This window comes from Lontra canadensis, unplaced genomic scaffold (assembly GCF_010015895.1).
Source record: "Lontra canadensis isolate GAN:19392208 unplaced genomic scaffold, GSC_riverotter_1.0 scaffold4, whole genome shotgun sequence".
In the NCBI taxonomy this organism is placed as follows: domain Eukaryota; kingdom Metazoa; phylum Chordata; class Mammalia; order Carnivora; family Mustelidae; genus Lontra; species Lontra canadensis.
In genome coordinates this window covers 42,461,694-42,483,822 of record NW_022630998.1, presented here as the reverse complement: position 1 = coordinate 42,483,822, position 22,129 = coordinate 42,461,694, and the positions used below count along the sequence as shown (strand labels likewise).

Genomic DNA, 22,129 nt, shown 5'->3' with positions numbered 1-22,129 from the left:
TCCCATCAGCCAAAATGAAAGGTGGAGATACAGCAAAAGCGCACATACGCCAGGTTTCTCGGCTAACGTTGGGGAGTGAGGCAGAGAACAAGTGTTATACTTACTCCTTTTAAATGTCTTCATTAGCAAAATAGACATTCAGGTATGTTTTTTAAACATTTAAAATAAACGTACTAGCATGAAAAGCAGTGATTTCCTTGTATGTCACAGAGGGAAAGAAGAAAATACTCTAACACAGAGTAAGAAAATTACCACCACACCTCACTTTGAAATATAAATGTGAGAGTTGTAATAGAACTCTGTGACAGAGTTATTTACTATAAACTACTAAGGTTTATCCCAAGAATGCTGATTGATTTAATGTTGTGAGTGGTACTAATACATCAAAACAGCGGGCCAGATGTTTATCTCAATAGATGTTGAAAGAGCACTTCATAAAATTAAACATCTATTCTTGCTGAAAATGTTTTAGAAAATGAGAACGCACAGAGAGTTGCATAATACAGGAAGACACATCTAATTCAGACAGATAGCCAGTCTTACCTCACCAAAATACTAGCAGCATTTTATTAAAATATCTCCCCATTATTATTTAACTTTACTCTAGAGGTTCTTTGTAGTCAAGCAGCACATAAAACTAAGACAAAATCTATAAGAGCTGGGTAAGGTTTGTTATATTCGGATGACAGATATAATCTAGAATATGCAAGAGAATTAAGTGTGTAAGTACGAAAATTAATGAAAGTATTCATTAAGTAGATTGTATACAGATGAATATGTAGAAGTTAATATTGAATATTATCAGCTATAACCAGTTAGAAATGATAGTGAAAGAAAGGGATCAATTCATGTTAGCATTCCACTCTTTTCCCGTACCCCCTTTTCCACCAAAGAAATGGCATAAATACCATGCCTTTGAAGTGACCAAAAGAGACTTGAAAAAGACGGCTATGTAGAAGCAATAAAACCTGAGCTGTGAAGTGTGTAAACCTGGCGATTGACAGACCTGTACCCCTGGGGATATAAATATATTATATGTTTATAAAAATAAAAAAATTAAAAATTAAAAATAAAGAAAGCAAAACTGTTTTTGAATAATGGAAAGATATGTCCTATTTATTGGAGAAAAAGCTAAAAAATATAATCTCCCCATGTTAAATCACAGTTCTAAAGCAACTCTAATCCAAATACTCCTGTTAGTGTAATTGTGTGTGTGGCTGTCTCATTGCAAGCAGCATGTTCACTCTGTAGTTGAAGAGAGGAGGAATTTATTAAGGTGTATTAGGTAGCTCAGATAATTTTCAGAAGGACGAAAGAGAGAGCATCGAAGTCCACATAGCCTGGAAAAATGCATAGACCACGTGGTACTGTGCAGAGCAACTCCTGGTTACTGGCCCTGATCCCTGAATTCCAGAAACTCAAACGCGGTGGCCCCCACTCCCAAGAGATATGCCCCTGCCACCACTCTTGCCATGAAAATTAGTCACCTGCTTCCTCATAGTGTTTTCTTTCAAGCCAACGTTGAGTTGAGACTTAATTGGCAAAGCCTCGGCTACGCCCTCATTGCAAAGAAAGCTGGAAACATGGATGGTGGCATCCGTCCTGGGGAGAGAGTGGTCCTGATTTGGGAAATTCCTTTTCTCTAGGAAGACCAATCAGAAGATACTGGGTGAACATAAGGATGCGAATACTCACTCTAGTAACTGGACATAATGAGTAAAGTATATCTGGAAGACTGTGTAGTTACCGTTGGCCACATAAAGTCAGGGAGTTGGACCTGACTACCTGAGTTTAGCAGACACCATCTAGGGTGAGGAAGGTGCAGTTGATCACACGTGAAATGAAAATTGCCAGGGATTGATAATGATATGGTGAGGAAAACATCACACAGCCCTGAGAAAGACAGAGTTTAACCAGCTAGTGGTAGTGGGAAGATTGGCTATCTGTATGAAAATACAGGAGGTGGACTCCCTTCATGCTATATGCAAAAAGGATTTTCATCCTGCTGTTAAATGATATGTAAAAATTAAACCCTAAAAAGTAAAAAGAATATGTAGTTATTCAGGATGAGGAAATAATTTCTTAGCATGAAAGAGTCAAATAAATAGCTAAGGAAAAGGTGGGTAATATGAGTATATTAAAAACTCATAATTCTGTAAGTTAAAACCACCGTAAAAAATTAAAACACTAGTAACTAAGAATATATCTCCAACAAATATAATGAGCAGAAGTTTAGTATTATTAAGTCATAAGAAACTCTCTTGAATGAAAGAAAAAATTCTAATGTCCCCCTAAATAGGCAAAGGCCATGAACAGACCACTCACAAAGGAAGAAGTAGAAATGACGAATGAAGTCATGCTCATCAAAGAAATGCAAATCAAAATAATGAAATACCAGTTTTACCTGATTTGCAAATATTAAAAAGCAACGCATGGTAATAATCATTTCTGGTGATGGTGTAGTGAGATAGTAATACTCAGTATATTAATGTAAATTTATAATCTTTTTAGAAAGCAGAGTGGTATTTTGTCAAGAGCGCCAAAAATAGTTTCCATCACTTGAACTATTATTTGCACTTCATGAAATATAATTTAAGGAATTAATCAGAAAAGTACTCAGAAATACATATTTAAGGATATTAATTGCAGCTTTATTTATAATAGCACAAAAATGGGCAACAGCCTAAATATTGTATAGTAAGAGGAGTGATGCTTAAATGGTAGTCCATCTGTGTGATGAATAATATGTAGCCATTAAAAAACCATCATAGCAAAAAAAAATGTAATGGCATAGGAAAATTGTGATTACAACCTAATTATAAGGAACAGGATACAAAAACTGAATATGGTTTGTGATCCTATTTTTTTTTTAAGATTTTATTTATTTATTTATTTGAGAGAGGGAGAGTATGAGGGGGAGAGGTCAGAGGGAGAAACAGACTCACCACTGAGCAGGCAGCCCAATGCAGGGGACCATCCCAGGACCCTAGGATCACAGCCTCTGCTAAACGCAGTGGCTTAACGAGCTGAGCCACCCAGTCATCCCTGTGATCCTATTTAAAAGTACGTTTGCGGGGTGCCTGGCTGGCTCAGTCGGTGGAGCGTGTGCCTTGATCTCAGGCTTGTGAGTTCAAACCCCATGTGGGGTGCAGCGATGAGTTAAAATAAAAGTGTGCGTGTATGTGCACACAGTATCCATAAATGGGCTAAAGAAAAATACCATACTACGTTAAAAGGATTACCAGTTTCATTTTTATAGTTCATATTCCAAATCTTCCAACATGAACACATGTTACCTTTAGAGTCAGGTTTTTAAAAGTTATTTTAAAATTGAGCAGTTCCTCTACTATGGATTTTCAGCATTTCACCAGCAAAATCCCACGTGCATATTGCTTCCACCCTCACCATCTGCCTTCAGTTCGAAGCAGTTACACAGTTTGATGTTTAGCATTTTCCAATATTAGGAGCAGTACTAAAGTTATCCCCTCAGTCTGGTTTATCCTTACTCAGCCCCTCCGTGGTGATGGGCATATGCTTCTGCGTTCTACCTAACTTCACCTGGAGACACATGCGTCTGCCGCAGAGCAGCCCAGAATCTGCATGAAGATCAGAATGCTTTTTTATGACATGTGTTGTTAAATAAAAATGGGGGGTTTTTTTGGGGGGGAGGGGTGATCTGGGTTAATTGCTGTTGGAAAACATTACAAAACTGTTTAGCAGAACTCCTCCATTTTCTAGTTAAGAAGATGTTAATTAGAAAGATCCTAAGGAAAATGGGCCTGTGCTAAGATTGGAAAAATTGTAAATCCTCTGGCCTATAACAGAGGAAAGGGTTTTGTCTTGCTGTAGCTTCATAGCATAAAATGCAAAAGCTTACCCCTCACTTAGGCATTATCTCAGCCATTTTCCACCTGAGAGCCCATTTTTAATAGGAGGTTTTTAAATCATTCTGTGAAATTATGAGCTATTATAACATTTAAAATTTTCTTTTAAAATTATAAGTTGATTAAATTAATAACCAAGTGCGGATGTTGTTATTATGTTTATTTTATGTCTCCGTGAAGTCGAGCCAGCAAGGCCTACTCCATTTCCCTTGGGAAACTAGTCAGGTCCAATGTTGGCCAGCGTTCACTGATGACATAAATGAGAGGCATGACGCTACTCCCGTCATTCTGCTCCACTAAAACCATCATCTCCCAGTGGTCAGATCAGTGATTTCTTTGTAAAATATTATTATTCGGCCTGAGCTCTATAGACGATTTAATATCAGGAACCATTTCCTACCTCTTGGTAATTTCTATTCCATTACTTCGTCTAATTCTTTCTTCAATATTCCCCCTTCCCATTGGCTCCTTTCTGTGCCCTCATCCATTTTAACTATTGGAATCTCCTTGTGTTACATCCTTTGTCACCCTCTTACCTGTGACAAGCAGTCCTTTCCCAAGACCTGGTACTTCACGTGTGTGCTGATTTCTCCTCCAGTTCTATCCTGGGCCTGGACATTTCGTCTGAACACAGATGCATATTTCTATTTGCCGGAGCTTTTTCCATCTGAACATGTCCCAGCAGCACCTCAGCTCCAACTGTTACTCAGCAGGCAAGCTGATTATCACCAGTTCTGTTCATTCTCACTTTTAGCAATGTCATTGTACCTGGCGACCCAGCATCTTGCATGCCACACTCCGTGCTAACTCTTAGTTTCCCTCTGAAATTTGTTTGACCTGTAGTGCTTCGTCCTGTCCCCAGCCCCTGGTTCAGAGCATCTGCAACGGAGTAAGGACCAGGTTCCCTCTTTTGACCTGCTCTCACTGCCTGTGTCTACCTCAATCACATTTCTCTTTGTTGAAATGTTTTTTGTGTTTTTTTTTAAATACATAAATGTAATTATATCTTTAAAGCAACATTCATCGTTTGTCCTGACATACATGCGTGTAGTGGTACCCACGTGTGATCCCAGATCAGCAGCTCCAGGAACGAGTTATAAATACAGAGTCTAAGGAGCCAACCCATACTTACTAATTAAGTAATTCTGGGGGTGGTGCCCAGTGATCTGTGGTCTGATTCTCAAGGTGATTCTGATACACTCTGCGGTTGAGAATTATAGTTCTGTGAATTCTGAAGCCGCACTGCACATTCGAATCATCTGCAGAGCTTAAAAAAATACCAGGTCCCAGACCAGTTAAATCAGAAACTCCATGTATCTGACCTGGCATCAGTATATATCTTTTTTAAAAGCTCCCCAGGGGATTTTTGATACTTAGTACAGTTAGAGAACAACTTAATCTGTAAAATTCACTGGCTTTAGCAGAATCTAAAGCAGTGTTTTTCAAACTTACATGCACATCAGAATCACCTGGAAAGCTTTAAAAGTAATCTTGCCCCAACCAAGGTCCCCATTCTGATTTAATTGGACTGAGGTGTGCCTTGGTCATTGAGGTTTTTCGTTTGTTTTACTATCCCCTGGACTATTTTAATGTGAATCCAGGGTTAAGAACCACTGTTCTGAAGTTAGGATTCTGAAACTCTAGTGTGCCCAAGAATCGCCTGGAGTACTCGACAAAAATAGGGACTCCAGGGTTCCCGCCAGGTGCAGAATCACCTGGAATACTGTCTTAAAGGATAGTCCCACCTGGCCAGCAGGTCTTTCTAGCTTGATGTTCATTCATTCTTTGTGCTTCCCACCATTCACCACCCTGCCCTGCCTTAATCATTGGGGAAAACGTAGATTGTTAAGGTCAATAAATAGTCTTGAATCTGCTGATTAGTCATTTAGAAAAGAAATAAACTGGACTGCTGTCTCCATCCATACACCAAATAAATCCCGTGTAGATACAGAAAAAAACTTGATTAACAAGAAACCATAAAAGTACTAGAAGAAAGCATGGCTGCATTGAGGAAAGAATTTGGAAGTGGTGAAGTCCTAAAACAAGGTACAAGACCTAAAGTCATAAAGGACAATGGTTGATATAAATTTGGTTAAACAAAAATTTCTCCTTGGAAAAATAACATAACCAACATAAAAAGAACAAATGGAACATCTTCAGTGCATTGACAGAATTGCCTCAGTGTAAAAATACAAAAACAGAACAAATCAATTAAAAAAAAAAAAAAAAGACCTAAAAATTCAGAAGAAGAAAGTTTGAGCCAGGTAGTCTGTAGAGAATGAAACAGAGTTAACATATTTAAAAAAATCCTCAGGATCACTCACACTCTAGATTGGCCAGTGGCAGCTTTAAGAGCAAGGGAGCTTACTTACAAGGCAGCCTTGAGGGGCCTCCAGGGGAGCAGGTCTGTGCCTCATGACTAGAATCTTACAAGTTTACAGAGAAGACTTAACTGGGTTCAGTTATGTATTTAGCCCTGCTCTCTCTTAAGGCTCCGTCCTTGGAAGACCTTCACCTATGGGAACGGTGAGCAGAGTACATATTCCATGGACCAGGGAGGGGGTCTGCAGCCTCGGATTACCTGGGTCCCTTCCGGACCAAGTAGAGGTCACATCCTCTGAGTGACCTCCTCCAGAAAGTATTTACAAGATACTGAATCTTCAAAGCATTGACATCAGTCTAATATCCATTAATAGGAAACGAAGTAAATTATGGCATACTGGAATTTTATTTGATGCATACTGGAATTTTATTTGATGATAAAGATGATGACAGATTTCGGTGTGGTGGTACAGAAAGATGTAGATAGATTATGAAGAAAAAAAGCAAATTTAAAACTATACATACACAAATAAATGGCATGGTATTCTTTTGGGATTTTTTTTTTTATTCATAGTACATGCTTCCACATCTATATGTATTTCTGGATAGATCCATACCCTATTGAAAGAGGTTGCACCTGAAGAGTAGAATTGGGGATTGGGATGTGGGCACAGGAGACCAGAGCCTGCTGCCTTACATGATGCGTGAGCTCATAGTAAATGTCTGAATGAATCAGTGAATGGAAGTCAGACTTTGGGAGAAATTTTTAGTCTTTATTGTGTCCCTTCTTGAACCATTTGTATTTTTTTTTTTTTTTTACTGTGTCTGTGAAATTGCTTTTGTAGTAAAACTAAAGTAGGTAAAAATAGGCTCTTCTCTTTTGCTACTCTGTCCCTTTGCTTGTTCAGTTTTCTCTGCTTCAAAAGTCTCCTTTCCTTTCAGTCTTTCATCTACCATTTTCCCTGGAGGTTCAGATCAGAGGTTGCCTCTGTGTGGCCATCCACCCCTCTTCTGAATTCATGGTTCCCTCATTTTATTTATACCACATGAGTGCAGGATCTTATTATGTTCTGTTTCCATCTTTCTTCTTTGTCTAATGGGAGAGAGCATTGTGGTCAGGGATGGTCTGACTCATCTGACTTCCTCCAAAGGCTACCAAAAGTCTGTCTTGTCGATATTTGCCTGTTGAACTCCTAGGCACTGGTCTGCCTTACTGTCACACTTCACCTCACACAAAAAGTGATTGGCCCTCAGGTATTCTGGAACACAGAGCTCTAGTCTCAAACACAGTCTCCAGAATTGCCAATATTCCATTTCATCCATCATTACCGCCAACATCACTTGAAGGAAGCCACCAGTATCAATTATCTTATACTTAATGGATCTAATGACATACCCAGCGTATATTGGCTTACCTTCCCCAAGCTTTATGGAGACATTATTGATCATTAACATATATGACATATACAACATGTTGGTTTAATGCACATATGCATTGTAAAATGACTGCCACAATACGGTTAGTTCATACTGTCATCCCCTCACGTAATTATCATTTTATTTATTTATTTATTTGACAGAGATCTCAAGTAGGCAGAGAGGCAGGCAGAGAGAGAGAGAGAGAGGAGGAAGCAGGCTCCACACTGAGCAGAGAGCCTGATGCAGGGCTCAATCCCAGGACCCTGGAACCATGACCTGAGCCGAAGGCAGAGGCTTTAACCCACTGAGCCACCCAAGCACCCCGTAATTATCATTTTTGTGTGTGTCGTGGCAGCATTTAAGATCTGTTCTCTAAACTTTCAAGTTTGTATTGCAATATGTAAATTACAGTCACTATACTTTACGTTAAATTATCAGAACTCACCTTCTACATACAATGTATACCTTTTGAACAACATCTCACCATTTCCCCCAGTTGCTGGCAGTCACCATTCGACACTCTGCTCTTATGAACTCAGGATTTTTAGACTCAACATATAAGTGAGAAAATATAGTATCTGTCTTTCTCTGGCTTATTTCACCTAGCATAAGACCCTCAAGTTCCATCTGTGTTATTGCAACAGACAGGGTATCATTTTTTATGATTGAATAATATTCTTTTATGTATACACCATAGTTGTCTCATTCATCAGGGGACACTTAGGTTGTTACCATATGTTGGTTGTTGTAAGTAAAGCTACAGTAAACATGGGGTGCAGAGATAGTGATTTCATTAACTTTGGGTAAATACCTACAACTAGTGATTTCATTATCTTTGGAGAAGTACCCAAAGGTGGGATTTTTGTTCCATGTGATAATTCTATTTTTGATTTTTTGAGGAATCTTTGTCCTGTTTTCCATAGTGGCTGCATCAGTTTACATTCCCACCACTTATGCATGAAGGTTTCTTTTTCTTCACATCCTTGCCAACATTTGTGGTCTCTTGTCTTTTTGATAATAGTTATTCTGATTGATGTGAGGTGATATCATTATGATTTTGGTTTGTATTTCCCTGATCATTATGATTTTGGTTTGTATTTCTCTGATGATTAGTGATGTTAAGCATTTTTTTTTTCATTTCTCTCTTGATCATCTATATATCTTTTTTGGAAAAATGTCTAAGGTATTTGCACATTTAAAAAAATTTTTTTTGTTGTTTTTGTTATTGAATTGTATGAGCTCCTTATGTATTACCAGATAGGTGGTTTGCAGATATTTTCTTCCATTTGAGAGCTTGCCTTTTCGTTGTGCTGTTTCTTTTGCTTTGTAGAAGTGTTTTAGAAAGTTTGATATAGTCTTACTTCTTTTTGATTTTGTTGATGTTGTGTCGTATTCCAAAAATTGTTGTCAAACTCATGTCAAGAAGCTTTTCCCTGTTTTCTACGAGCAGCTTTACAATTTCTGGTCTTGAAATTTAGTTACATAACTATTTGTCATATGATTTAATATGTGATTAAAATTTGTACCTGTTATGTACCTAATTTTTCTTTCAGAGGGCCGTAGATACCTAGTCATGCGGTTCAAGAAGAGTAGTCACAACTTTATTTCCTACCTCAGTGCCCCTGAACATACCTGAAGGGTTCAACACATTGTAATTAATAGTTGTGACTCCTGAAGTGAGTGATTTTCTAAAAGTTTGTATTTGTACAGAGAATCTCAGGGTTGTGTATGGTTTGAAATAAGCCCCCTCACCCCATCCATCATAATTTAGGATTGTATGCTAAAAATGCCATGGATACATGTATAGAACATACATAGAATAAGGACCTGAATTGGCACATCTCTGTCATGGAAAAGACCAAATCATGTTTATTTGTTTTCTAAATTTTTTTTAAGATTTTTTTATTATCTTGAGAGAGAGAGAGAGAGTGCGCATACACATACTCCCGTGAGATGGGTGAGGGGCAGAAGGAGAGGGAAAGACAGAATCTCAAGCAGACTCTGTGCTGAGCCTGGAGCCCCACACAGGGCTCAGTCTTATGACCCTGAGATCAGGACCTGTCCTGAAACCAAGAGTCAGACGCTTAACCAATTGAGCCACCGAGTGCCCCCAGTCCTGTTTTTTTGTAAGAAGGAATGATTGGAATGATTAGATTGATGTTATTTTTTCTTCTGATAATGACATGTTGCCTTGAGGCCCCGTGAATTGATTTTAACTGTCCTAATAATTTTTAAAATTCCGGTACTACATGAACCAAATACTGGGCATTCTGCCTATGAGAAAATGAAAGCAGGGAATACACAGTCTTAAGGCAAATACTTCACTCATATAATGTTAGGTGGTGATTGAAATGAAAACTGGTGTTTAACTTTGAATAATCAAAAGATTAAGACTTGATAGTAAAAGTGTAAGCAAGATTATGGTCAGTGGAGGTCCCTGGGTGGCTCACTTGTTAAGCATCTGCCTTCAGCTCAGGTCATGGTCCCAGAGTCCTGGGATCAAGCCCTGCATCATGCTCCCTGCTCAGCAGGAAGCCTGCTTCTTCCTCTCCCACTCCCTCTGCTTGTGTTCCCTCTCTCACTGTGTCTCTCTCTGTCAAATAAATAAATTAAATCTTTAAAAGACAAAAAAAAAAAAAAAGATTATGGTCAATGAATTTTTTTTCTTATGTTTTCCTTTTACAGAGACTTTTAGTCTTAATTTAGGAATATAGGAGTGATACACAGCTAAGCTTGGGTGGGGTGTTAGACCCTGTTTGAAAAAAGGGAAAAATTGTGGAAGTAACAAAGTCAGTATATAGGAAATAATAGAGTGAGAATAATGAAGTGAAGGGTAGCAGTAGGACTGGGTAAAGGAAGTATATCATTTATTTGATTAACCTCAGAGAACACATGTGGGCAGGTGGGATTTCCAGCATGTTCACATGGTAGGATGCTCTTTGTTTGGATTGATAAGGGAGGAATTTCAAGCATTAGTCCTATTTTGACAATACTTGGAGGTCATATGAAGTGAATTTGTAAAAGGAACATTGAACTATTATTGTACCTGAGACAAGGAGGAAAGTTGCATTATAGAATGACATGGGGAAGTGAAAAAAAAAATCCAAACTTCCTGGTTAAGTGGTCTGAGGGACGAGTGGACGTTTCGAATTTGATTTATAGTATATAAGCAAATTCTAAGGTCATGCTTCTGAATCCTGGCATATTACAATCACTTCATTTAAAAAGGGGCATGTTAGGGCCTGGATATCAGCATTTTTAAAGCTTCCCAAGTGATTCTCATATGCACTGCAGATGAGAACTGTTTATTGATATAAGGACATGAAAGAGAAGAGTGAAAGAAAAATATTAGAGCAAAGTCTCAGGGCCAGGGAATTTCCAACATCAGTATGGTTTATGGGAACTCAGAGTCACAATTCTGAATTGTTAGATACTTGGCACATAGCATATTATTTTATAATGAAGCAGTAGAATTGAATGTCTTTGATTCTTTTAAGTCTGAACCTGTTTCTGGAGTTACTCACTGGAAATGATTAGGTAACTATTAAAAGAAAAAATGTATGTATTTTGCTTCTTTCAGATAGAATACTGGTGTACCAGCAGCCAAAGGAACATTTAGTATTTGTTAAATGGGACCACCTTAAGTCGAAAATGTATTTTTTTTTTAACTATGAAGAACTGAAAGGAAAAAGTAATAGAGATTTATATAATAGAGATACATTCAGATTTATATATAATAGAGATTACATTCAGATTATATTTAGCAAGGTATATGGATATGCACCATGTCATTTAAATACTTGCTCTTTGACTAGAAATTACTGAGCATTTGAGGCAAACAATCTGAGAAGAACCAATTTCCTGATGGCACCCACCCTACTCTTCTAAGTAAAAAGGGATATTCTTTGTATCTAATTATGTTAAAGAATTGAGATCCCTTCATGTATGACAGAAAAAGAAAATGTGCACTGTAGGTTACATTCTTTAACTTAGTCTTTTATCCTGATTCAGATACTAATTAATTATCTAAGATGAAGGAATGCATCAAGTTTCATAAAATTGCATGAAAGTTAGGAATATCTGTTACAGTGGCTATGTTATTAACTCCCCTTCCTTGACCTCACCAGTGCTACTCAGCAGCTTTAAACAAAGACTAAAAATAATCTCTTCTCTATTGTGGGGAGATGAATTACGGTAGATGGGAGGAAAATACACAACTAAAAATCAACTTTCTTCATCATTCTTGACATTCACCAGTCTTTACTCGGGATCACCTTGAGATGTGACATCAATTCAGAGTAATAAGAAGGGTCAATGAAAAGCTAAAACATTCTCAAGAACCCATTATAACACATCTCCAAGGGATTCGTGTCAATGCCACAGCATTTCAAATAGAGTACACAAATTCCAGAGGACCAGCTTCATGAAATGGAGACAATAGGCATAATTGGGAGTTTTATGACATAGAAAATGACCTGTTATTGGATCTCTCTTTTACTCCCTACATGTTTTCCACCTCCAGCCTCATCAGTCATTCCTTAGAAAGCATTCTGTGTCCATTTGTCAAGAGTCTGCTGTGACACAGTACATTCTCCATATGGTATTGTCATTGAGAGTTATTTTTTAGTAAGTAATTTTGATACATTTAAGAGCTTTGGCTTAAGAAAACTTCTTTTTCACATGAATTTGGATCCAGAATTGGTTTTGCAAGATGAGTCTAGAGCTGGATGATATCTAGAGTTAGCGGCCTCTATCAGATTTTTAGCTCTTTGGGTCTTGTTCACCACTTAATCTGTTGTAGTACGTAGCTCAAAGCTGTGAACGAAAAGATATTAATACATAATTATTGGGTTTAAAAAACCATATGTTTCAATGAAAGAAGCTGGACTCAAAAGACCACATATTATATGATTCCATTTATATAAAATGCCCAGAATAGGCAAATCCACAGAGGCAGAAAGTATACTAATAGTTGGAGGGGTGGGGCAATGGAGAATAGGTAGTGGTTATAATTGGTGCAGGGGTTTTTTTTGTGGAGGGTGGTGAAAAGTTCTAAAGTTGGAGAGCGGTGATGATTGCACGACTCTGTAAATACATTAGAAATCCTTAGAAGGGTGACTCTTTCGATATGTGAATTATATTTTAATAAAGTTTTTAAAAGAGCAGATTTCTTGAGGGGTCAACCATTTATGGGCTCCATTTTCTCTAAAAATATGTATTGAAGCTGCAATGCAAAAAGTCTAAGAATTTTCAGGGATTCTTGTCAACATAACTGCATTAAAGGAAAAAAAAGTATTATTTCCTCCTTTTGGTAAATCTGAAAATTTTACCAAACTTGGCAAAATTCAATTTTATCAGAGCTGTGTTTTCTAGTGTCTAGATTCTTTTGAATGTTGCTATTCCTTGTGATCTATATATGTTGACAATGTTTAGGAGAGCTAGAGAATCTGATTTGGGTAGACTTCAAGGTAATCCCTTATTTTTTCTTCGATCATGTTTCTTATGTCTGTAAGCTAGAATTATGTGGATTTCAAATGCTTCCCTTAAGGGTGTCGACACTTAGCAATCTTATACCAACACATGTTTAAGATTAATTTGCACAGTGTATTACAGTAGCAAATAAAGGTTCATTAGCCTCTGGGAATAAATTTCATTCTATTTAAAAAAAAATATGTTTCTAGTTTTCTATATCTTAGAGACTAGGTTGGGCACTGATAATTCAAAATACACTTTGTGTGTATCTACATGTATAACTAAAGCTTATCCCCCCCATCAAATATTTAGAAATAGCAATTAGAGGAAGAGAGAAAGGGAAGAGAGTACACGTTGTTAAATTCCATTTAGTTTTACCTGTGGTGACACAGAGTGATTGAAGTTATCATTACTCAGTCTTCAATATTTAGCCTATAGAATTTTCCTTCTCTACAAACCCTTCACTAGCACTCTTGAGTGGTTTGAGTGTCTGACTCAGATCAGGATTATTCAGTCTGTTAGGCATTTAAAAATGTGAGCAGAAAAATGTTACCTGCTCTCAAGTACAGTAACAACTATAACAGAATTTTTACATAATTAATATAAATGTTACATGAGAACTGCAACTAAGTATAATATTATTATATATAATTGCATATAAAGTAGCATATGAGTACATTTTGATATATTTGAAATTATTTGATATGGTGTCTCTGTAAGTGAAAGAGCCTAATCCACCCAGATAATGGAGTTATGTTCTTAGTTCTGTCTCACACTCCCAAACCCTATCCTCCCTTTGGTCTTCCCTGTCTCAGTTAATGCCACAATCTTACTCATTGGCTTAGTCTTAGAATCCAGGAGTCCTCTTAGTTTCTTCTCTTTCACTTATCATTCCACTCAGTCCAGTTTTCAGCCAATCCTATTCGTTCTAGTGCCAGAAAGTACCTGAGATCTTAAGTCACCCCACCCAGAGTATCATTCCTTAGCTTGTCTGAGCTTGTAGCCTCCTAACCGATCTTCCTGCTTCTGCTCACACACCTGCTTACAGCCCATAGGCCACAGAACACCAGAAGGATCTTTCTAAAATGTAAGTCAAATCTTATTGCCCTCTACATGGTGTGGAGGATTGATAAATATTTGTTGAATGAATGAATCAGATGATAGTAGTGGTCTTGGCTGCTGGAAGGATCAGTAAGCAATGAGGGACAGGGAAAACCAAAACAAGTTCAGAGAGCCCAGATTTTATGACAGTTTTGGTTCATTGTCTGTAATCTTGTATTTACTTGAAAACCCAAGCAGACGAGCCTACTTCTACTCATTGGCTTGCTCTAGACCCCTCACAGCCTACCCAGAGACAATTCCACAGAAGGCCAATCAAGGTTTTTCTGTGTCCACTTAGACTCTAAGCAGCTGCCCAGCTTTAATTAATATTCCACAGTCGTATCTAGAGAGGAGCCAGTTGCTGAGACAGCTGTCTAAGTGAAAGGAAGACTTAACTTTTCTTGTATTAGCTGGATCTGTTAGGGTAGAGTCAAAAGGGTCAGGTGTTGGGAACTACTGTCTTTGCAAGCTCACTCAGCCTGAGGTTCCTGCCTAACTGTTCCCGTGCCCATCTTCTCTGCTGAAATTCATCTTGGGAGGAGATGCTAGGTTTGATACTTGCAGGTTTGGTCTTAAACTCTAAAGCAATGGCAGCATATTACTCAGAGTCTCCTGCAAAGCAACAGGAACCATGGTATTGATTGTTACAGCGTAAAACGCCACAAGTCATTTAAGCTGATCGTCAAGTAATGACAATAAGGATTCAAATGGGGGGCTTACTCTTTGATCCACCAGGAGTTTCAGATGGCAATTATCATTATTTCTTGGATTCCCTCAGTCCTGATAGAAAATCAAGGCAACCAGAAACTATCATTTTGTGAACAGATAGCTATTAAAAGCACATTAATAATCTGTGGTGGGTACAGCATATGCCTTTTAAAAAGATTTGCAGCTTGTTTCTCTGTGGTAAAGACACGGGACTTCTCCAACCTAATTACAAAGCAATCAAACAATTTAATTAATCTGGAAATCACTTTCTAAACCATAACTGCCTTGAAAATGAGGCACCCTGTGCAGAGCCGTGAGGTAAAGTCCCATTTTGTTATATTGCTTGTGTACTGGCTGTGCTAGTCCTCCCCCCACCCCACCCCCGGGACCCTAGCATTAATTACCTACCAAATGCCTGACCACTGCTAAGGTTTGCTTTACCAGGTCAAAAACATCAGCAGTGATAACAGCGGTCTATGAAGTGTCCTAGCACTCAAAGATCCAAGAGCCAGCAAATCCCTGGGAGCAGCAGGATTTGAGTTATAAGCAAGGGCTGCACATATGGGCAGAGAATTAACTGGCACCGGTTTTCATTGGAAAGTCTCTCAGGTATTGCTTTGCAGATGGGTGGATGAATTCAGAGAGCCGTGCTGTGAGGAGTGAAGGTCATGTATAGGACTCTGGTTTCAGTCCGTCTTGCTTTCTCATCCTGGAGGCTTGCTGGGCATGTCCACAGCAGCCTGGTCCTCATTTCTTAAGAATACATATATAAGGTGTGCTTTTTAATTTAATCTGTTCTAAATGAATGGTATTTTCTTCACTGTATAACAAAAGTATGTCCCTCAGGCCTCAGAGACTGAGTAGGTAACACAGAAATCAATTTTTCTTTCAAATAAGATCACAGACTTCAAAGATTGACTCCCAGCAGTGCCTGGGTGTCTTAGGTGGTTAAGCGTCTGACTCTTGATTTCTGCTCAGGTCATGATCTCAAGGGTCCTGGGTCCTGCTGGATGTGGAGCCTGCTTAAGATTCTCTCTCTCTCTCTTTTCTCTCTCTCTCTCTCTCTCTCTCGCTCGCTCGCTGTTGCTCTCACTCTCCCTCTGTCCCATCCTCTCTAAAATCAAAACACAACAAAAAAAGAAACGAAGATTAACTCCCACCCATCTAATCTCCTAATCTTTTTACCTCTCCCTAAGGAAGATGGAGGAATATTCTGTAATAACACAAAAATCTACAGACTCATCCAACCTTTTCCTGTCTTATCACAATCACTCCACTTCTCTCTCAAAATTTCCAAATGTTGGTCGCTTGTAACCTGGAATATTTTCATCACTTCATTTCTACTGCATCACTAATTATGCTTGGTTTGCTCACAAAGATGTTTTTTCTGTTGGCCTTTCATGTCCTAATCTACGCTCCTAAACTTCCCTTCTTTGGCCACTCATCTGTCCACCCAACACGTTCATGCCAGATTAAAATCTCTAGCATCTTTCTCTTGCCTGCTGATGTCTCGTAAGGCCCTCCCCTGGTTAATACCAGTAAATATAGTTCACAGCTCATTGGCTATACCAGTCTGAATTCTCCTGCTGCCAGAGTATCTATCCCTACTGTATCATGCTGCTCTATTTGGGTGGTTTCTGTCCCCTTCCTGAGGTTCTTCCATTCTTCTGTTGAGCTTGCCCAGCTGTCCTCAGGTTAAGCTATAATCTCTTGTCTGTAATGAACCATTTTCTCTAATATCCCACTCCATTTAAGAACCTTTGTGATAGGCAGGGGTGAGGGGGAGGGGTGTGCATGTGTACGTACATTGGCATTTAAACCTGGCTTTAGATCTGCCATGAAACAGGAAGAAAGATCTGTTGGGAACAAGATGATGCAGATGGCCCTGTAGTCTTGAAGTTAAAAATGTGGGAATTTGGGTTTGATTTGATAGCAATGTGGGAGTGGATGAGAAACATTTTCAATCGATGGGCTTAGAAAGGTAGCACAAAATGGAGAGGCAAAAACCCAAAGATTAGAAATGGTTAATGGTAGCGTTGGGTTTTTTTGTTTGTTTGTTTGTTTGTTTTTCATTAAGAGCAGAGTTAAATTAACCTACCTCTATATATCTTTGTCTCAGCCTGTTCATCTTCAAAGGGATCAGTTGCCGTGTATTATAAGATGTTACATGGCTTCCTGGGGACCAGTCATTAAAATCTCTAAAAGTGAAAAGGGTTTTAAGTTAACTCCTTGTTTCTCCCTTCTTCAGAGTGTTGAAAATACGTAGTAAGCTCTCTCTAGTTCTAGTTGATCTCATCATAATCTCCAGATACAGTGTTCACTTTACAGAAGAACCTGGAGCTAAGAATTTGGTGTTAAGTTTCGTGGATCTTATTATTTATTCTCAGTGAATTCGGTAGCAGGAATTACTAAACTGATCACACCTTGGCTTCCAACAATCAGTTCTTCTGTTTTTCCTGATAACTTACTGGTAGTTTGCTCTATATGGGATGTGAGCAAAGTGAACACTTTTTTCCAAATAAACCAAATCCACACTAAGATTTCTGGCATTAGATTCATCTCCCTTTCAGAAACAAGAATTTTTAGCTATCTTGAATTTTTCAAGACCTTTTAAGGCTACAAAGAGTGATATGTAAGCTAAGATGGGAAAAGGCAGGGTGGTGGGAACGAAGGCTGTTGGGAAAAGTTGATGGAACTTAATTTAGCTGTGTAGATAGATGGACAAAAAGAGTCCTGGATTACTAGATGGCAAAAGCAGAATCAATTTCTCCAGGGGCCCGAGGAACAACAGATGCAAAGACATGATAAATTTCATTACAAAAGAGAGAAAAGTTCTTCTAGATTCTCTGTCCATAAAGAAACAGGCTTTTCAGTGCTTCCTAGTCAAATGGCTTTAATTATGCTGTCTATCATAAAGTTAATGGCATCTGTTGACAGCATCTCTATAAAATTTGCAACCTTAAGTTAATCGAAAAATCTCAGTACAGATGTAGCCAGCCCAGAAGTCCTCAAGGTAACACTAAACGTATCCCCTTAATGGGTTGGTCTCTTCTTATTTGTACGCAGGTGATGCATTGTTTGCAGCTAGGTACTGCAGTCTTGTATTCCTCACACCTTACCACAGTTGTCACTTCCGTTTCTGAAATCAGTAATGTGGGAACTGGCTGGCTGGTAGGGATTAAACACAGCTTCCTGATTTATTCTCCATGTTTCAAGACAGTATAAGACTAGCCTGCAACCTTTCCTCACCTCCTCCTTTAAACCAGCTACGTAAAGTTCCCTCCGGTCCTCAGAAAATTCTGCCAATCTAATTAAACATGCGGAGGGAAGCCGGGTGGTCTAGGCTGTCCTGAGCTGCCCCTCACCAGCTGCCTACCACGCATTCTCAATGACCAGCAGCAGGTTGGGTGTTCTGATGGAGGAAGTAACAAGCCCCCAAGGAGCTGTGCTCTTTGCAGCGAGCAGTCTGTGCTCACCCGCCTCCGTGGGATGCAAGGAAAACACTCTCTGAGAAAAAAAGCCTTTGTGGGGTGGTGGCTTTGAACGTCTGCCTGGCCAGTCACAGCCCAGATGCTTCGAACCGGGGTGCGGGGGAGGTGTTGAAGAAAATAGTGTTAGGGGCTAGATCTGGGTCATTGGAGAAATAGGTCCTAATGACTGGGTTCTTCCCAGTATTTTATGATGCATACTGACATTTCCGCTTTTTAAAACATGAATTCTGGAATACAAGGATTTATTTTTGAGAACTCAGACATGTACTTGGTTTCCGTAAATAAAAAATCCTGAGGCTGCTTCCCAAAATAGAAAGCCCCACCCCCACCACCAGGTGAAGCATAGACCTCCACAACTATCCTGTCACTTCAAATGTTAACATCTGGAAGACTGAGAAGCAAGATATTTATATATACCTTATTCTTTAGGACTGAAATGTTTAGGTTATTAATCCCTGGGAGACTGCTGCTTGGTGATGGATGGATGTGCTTATTCATATATTTTGCACCCTCAGAACACTGTGCTGGGACTCAAGCCCATTCCCTCACTCTCCCTCCCCCCCACTCTCAGCCCCCGCTCCAAGGAAAACTGAAGCATTTTTGAAGAGATGAATGTGGGATGAGAATGTACAGAAACGCATTACTAGAAAGAAGACGATCCTGGATGTGGATAATGTTACAAAAATAAAATCATGTTATGATTTTTTTCCCTCTTTCTCTTTACAGGAAACAGCCCTCAAGATAGTCCAAGAAATTTCTCCCCCAGTGCCTCAGCCCATTTCTCATTTGCACGGAGGTAAGGACTTTCTGTGGGTCAAATAGTAAAGTGTTATGTCGAGAATCGTGTCTCCTGAATCCCCTCTTCCTCATGCCGGCCTGTTCCCCTGCCTTCTGCCTATGAGATCCCGCGTATTATATATGGCCTCTGAAGCTCCCTGCCCAAAGATAGCTTCAGACCGCCACCCAACTTTTGAAAACACTCGTGCTTTAACAGTTTAATAATGATTTCTGACTCAGGTTAGAGTTCCATGTACCTCTCTTGGTCCTTCCCTAGATGCTGGGCTCCCAGTGAGGGCGAGAGATGATTGTTTCCTTTTTTCTCTCTTAACATGTGAGACTCTCACATATTGTTATTTTGTATATTTAGTCCAACAGGGAAGAGATTGCCCTGTTTTTAAAATTATTCTTGAGTAAAGGGATAAAGATCAGGCTTATTAATGTTTTCTTATCTTACTTATACCATTATGTGTGTGTGTGTGTGTGTGTGTGTGTGTGTACAAGCATTGCCTTGTACATGCTTGAGGTTCAGCAGATTTTTACGGAACTATCCGAGCTTATGTTACAGGACTTGACTCATCTCTGTGTCCTGATGCAACTGTTATTGTTGTTATTGAAATACTTTTTTTTTTTAAAATGACCTTCTTGAGATCAGAGGGTATGAACTCTAAGATGCGTCTTTACTTGAGAGCATGAAGCCACCAATTTGTGATCCCTTTGAGATAAAGCCACGCATGGACTATAGGATAGTTTATGTTTTCTGTTCATATCTTAGTTAGAATTTGATACCAAGTGCTGAAGATACATGTGTTCTATCTGGGTCATTGAGCCACAAGGAAGTCTTGTTGTGAATTAGGAGGATCATAGGCCTGTGCCATAACGTGAAATCTTGGAGGTTCTGCATCTTCTTCTGTGACTTCTCCAAGTGAGAGGAGTCTACACAGCCACATTTTCTGTGTTCTATATGTGGGATCAGTGTACATCTCCCTGTCTGATTCCAACCTTCACCCTCCTGGGTTCTGTCACCCCTCTCATACACCCTGGCCCCTCCTGCTCTGGGAAAAACAGAAAACAACCGACCTTCAGCCGGGTTGCTGAATATTCAGGGTAAATTCATTTATGGTTGACATGTCCAGCATACTTGCTCATTTTCCTCAGACACCTAACTATCAGGAAGTGGATTAACATAGCACTTAATAAAGACATATGTATAGGTTAAAAAAAATATATTTGTTTTAACACGTGTTCCTGACCAGCAAAACCTGCAGTGTCCCCACTGCCGTTTGTCAGCACATAACGTACTTACATTACTACATCCAAAGAAGAGGACCTGTTGGCACTATTTCCCAAATTCTCTGTAACTGATATCCCTTGTAAGTATTACACATCCCCCACCATATGGCAGGTGCCTGTGTGTGGAAAGCACCTATTCTCCATCATGGGCAGGACACCAGAACCATAAGACAGGCTCTCTAAGGAGCTTGAGACCCCCACCCTGACTTTTTCTCCAGTTCAGCTTCTCTTCTTTTAGGAACTTGTTCTAAGCACTATAAAGAAAAGGTGAAAATTACTGGTCCCACAAAGCCTATGTTCACCCAGTAGATATTAATTCATGATAGTGCTACTCATCTAAGTGGAAATGAAAATCTTACAAAAATGGATGAACAAGAACCCACCATAGTCTTTAAAACACACCTCTTAAAAGAATGTGTTTAATTACTTTAAGTAATAAGAAAAATGCAAATCTCATTATAGTGTGCATTTAAACATGACAGAAATCATAGTCTCTTAATCCTGCCAGATTTACAAAAATGAAGAGAATCTGATAATTAAGTGGGTGACTGGAGGATAGATGAATCTCATTTCCCTGCTATTTAAAAAGGTACACAACCCCCAGGCATGTTAATTTTTGACAAATAAACCATAAACCATAACAGAAGATTATCACAGGAGACCTGTAGTTCATTTTGCATGAATTTCCAGATGGAACTCCCTCCACACTCTTCAAAAAATATTAATTTAGATTGGGGCATGAGTGATCATCTTTTTAAACTTTTATTCAAGTAAACAGAACCCTGCATTTGCTATAAAAACTAAAATTGATGTGTTTTTATTTAACATCTGGTATCTCTCTCCTCCTTTCTAAAGTTCATTTTTATTCAGGAAACATGGAAAGACCACTCATGGGTCTCCATTCCATTCCACTCTGGTGTGCGTTTTTGAGACTTTAAGAAGTAATATCATTCTGAGACTCTCACATGTTTTTATTTTGTATATTTAGTCCAACAGAGAAGAGATTGCCCTGTTTTTAAAATTATTCTTGAGTGAAAGGATAAAGATCAGGCTTATTAATGTTTTCTTATCTTACTTATACCATTATGTGTGGGGTGTGTGTGTGTATAAACATATACCTTACATATACCAGTATGTGATAATATGCCCCCCACTAGACATCCCCTGTAATGGAATAGTTTAATTTCAGACTGGAAAATAGGATGGCACTCACTTGCTATCTAATACATCCATAAGAGTAAAATTATCAAGCTAATTTTTTACTAATGAGTTAAAAAGGATGAAAATGAGCATTATAGCATAATAAGTTTCATCAGGAGCAAAGAAGCATATTTTTACTTTCCTAAGAACTGTGATACAGATTTACAGTCTGATAACAGAATTAACATTTTTTTCTTTGGCTTAAGATGGAGGCAATAACATTGTTCTGCCATTCCCAAAAGTTGATGGAGTTGACCCATTACATACTGCTTTTACTTACATTGGAAACACAGAGCCCTGACTGCATGCCATGGGTGTTTCCTAGTGCCTCATTGTTCCTTACCAGGGTAAATCTCAGAATATATTTCCACAAGCAAATTACTAGAACAGACTTAGCTGCTGAGTTCAGGTCACTGGACACTGGTTGAGCACCTGGCATAGTTCAACTTATTCCAGTATCAA

At 38.8% G+C, this 22,129-nt stretch overlaps 1 protein-coding gene across 1 annotated transcript in view; it reads left to right on the top strand.

Moving 5' to 3' along the window:
* MAST4 (microtubule associated serine/threonine kinase family member 4) overlaps positions 1–22,129 on the top strand; it is a 557,439-nt gene that overhangs the window by 462,131 nt on the left and 73,179 nt on the right. The window contains 1 exon segment of the mRNA XM_032849379.1: positions 19,124–19,193. Within this exon segment, the coding sequence (XP_032705270.1) occupies positions 19,124–19,193 (70 nt within the window).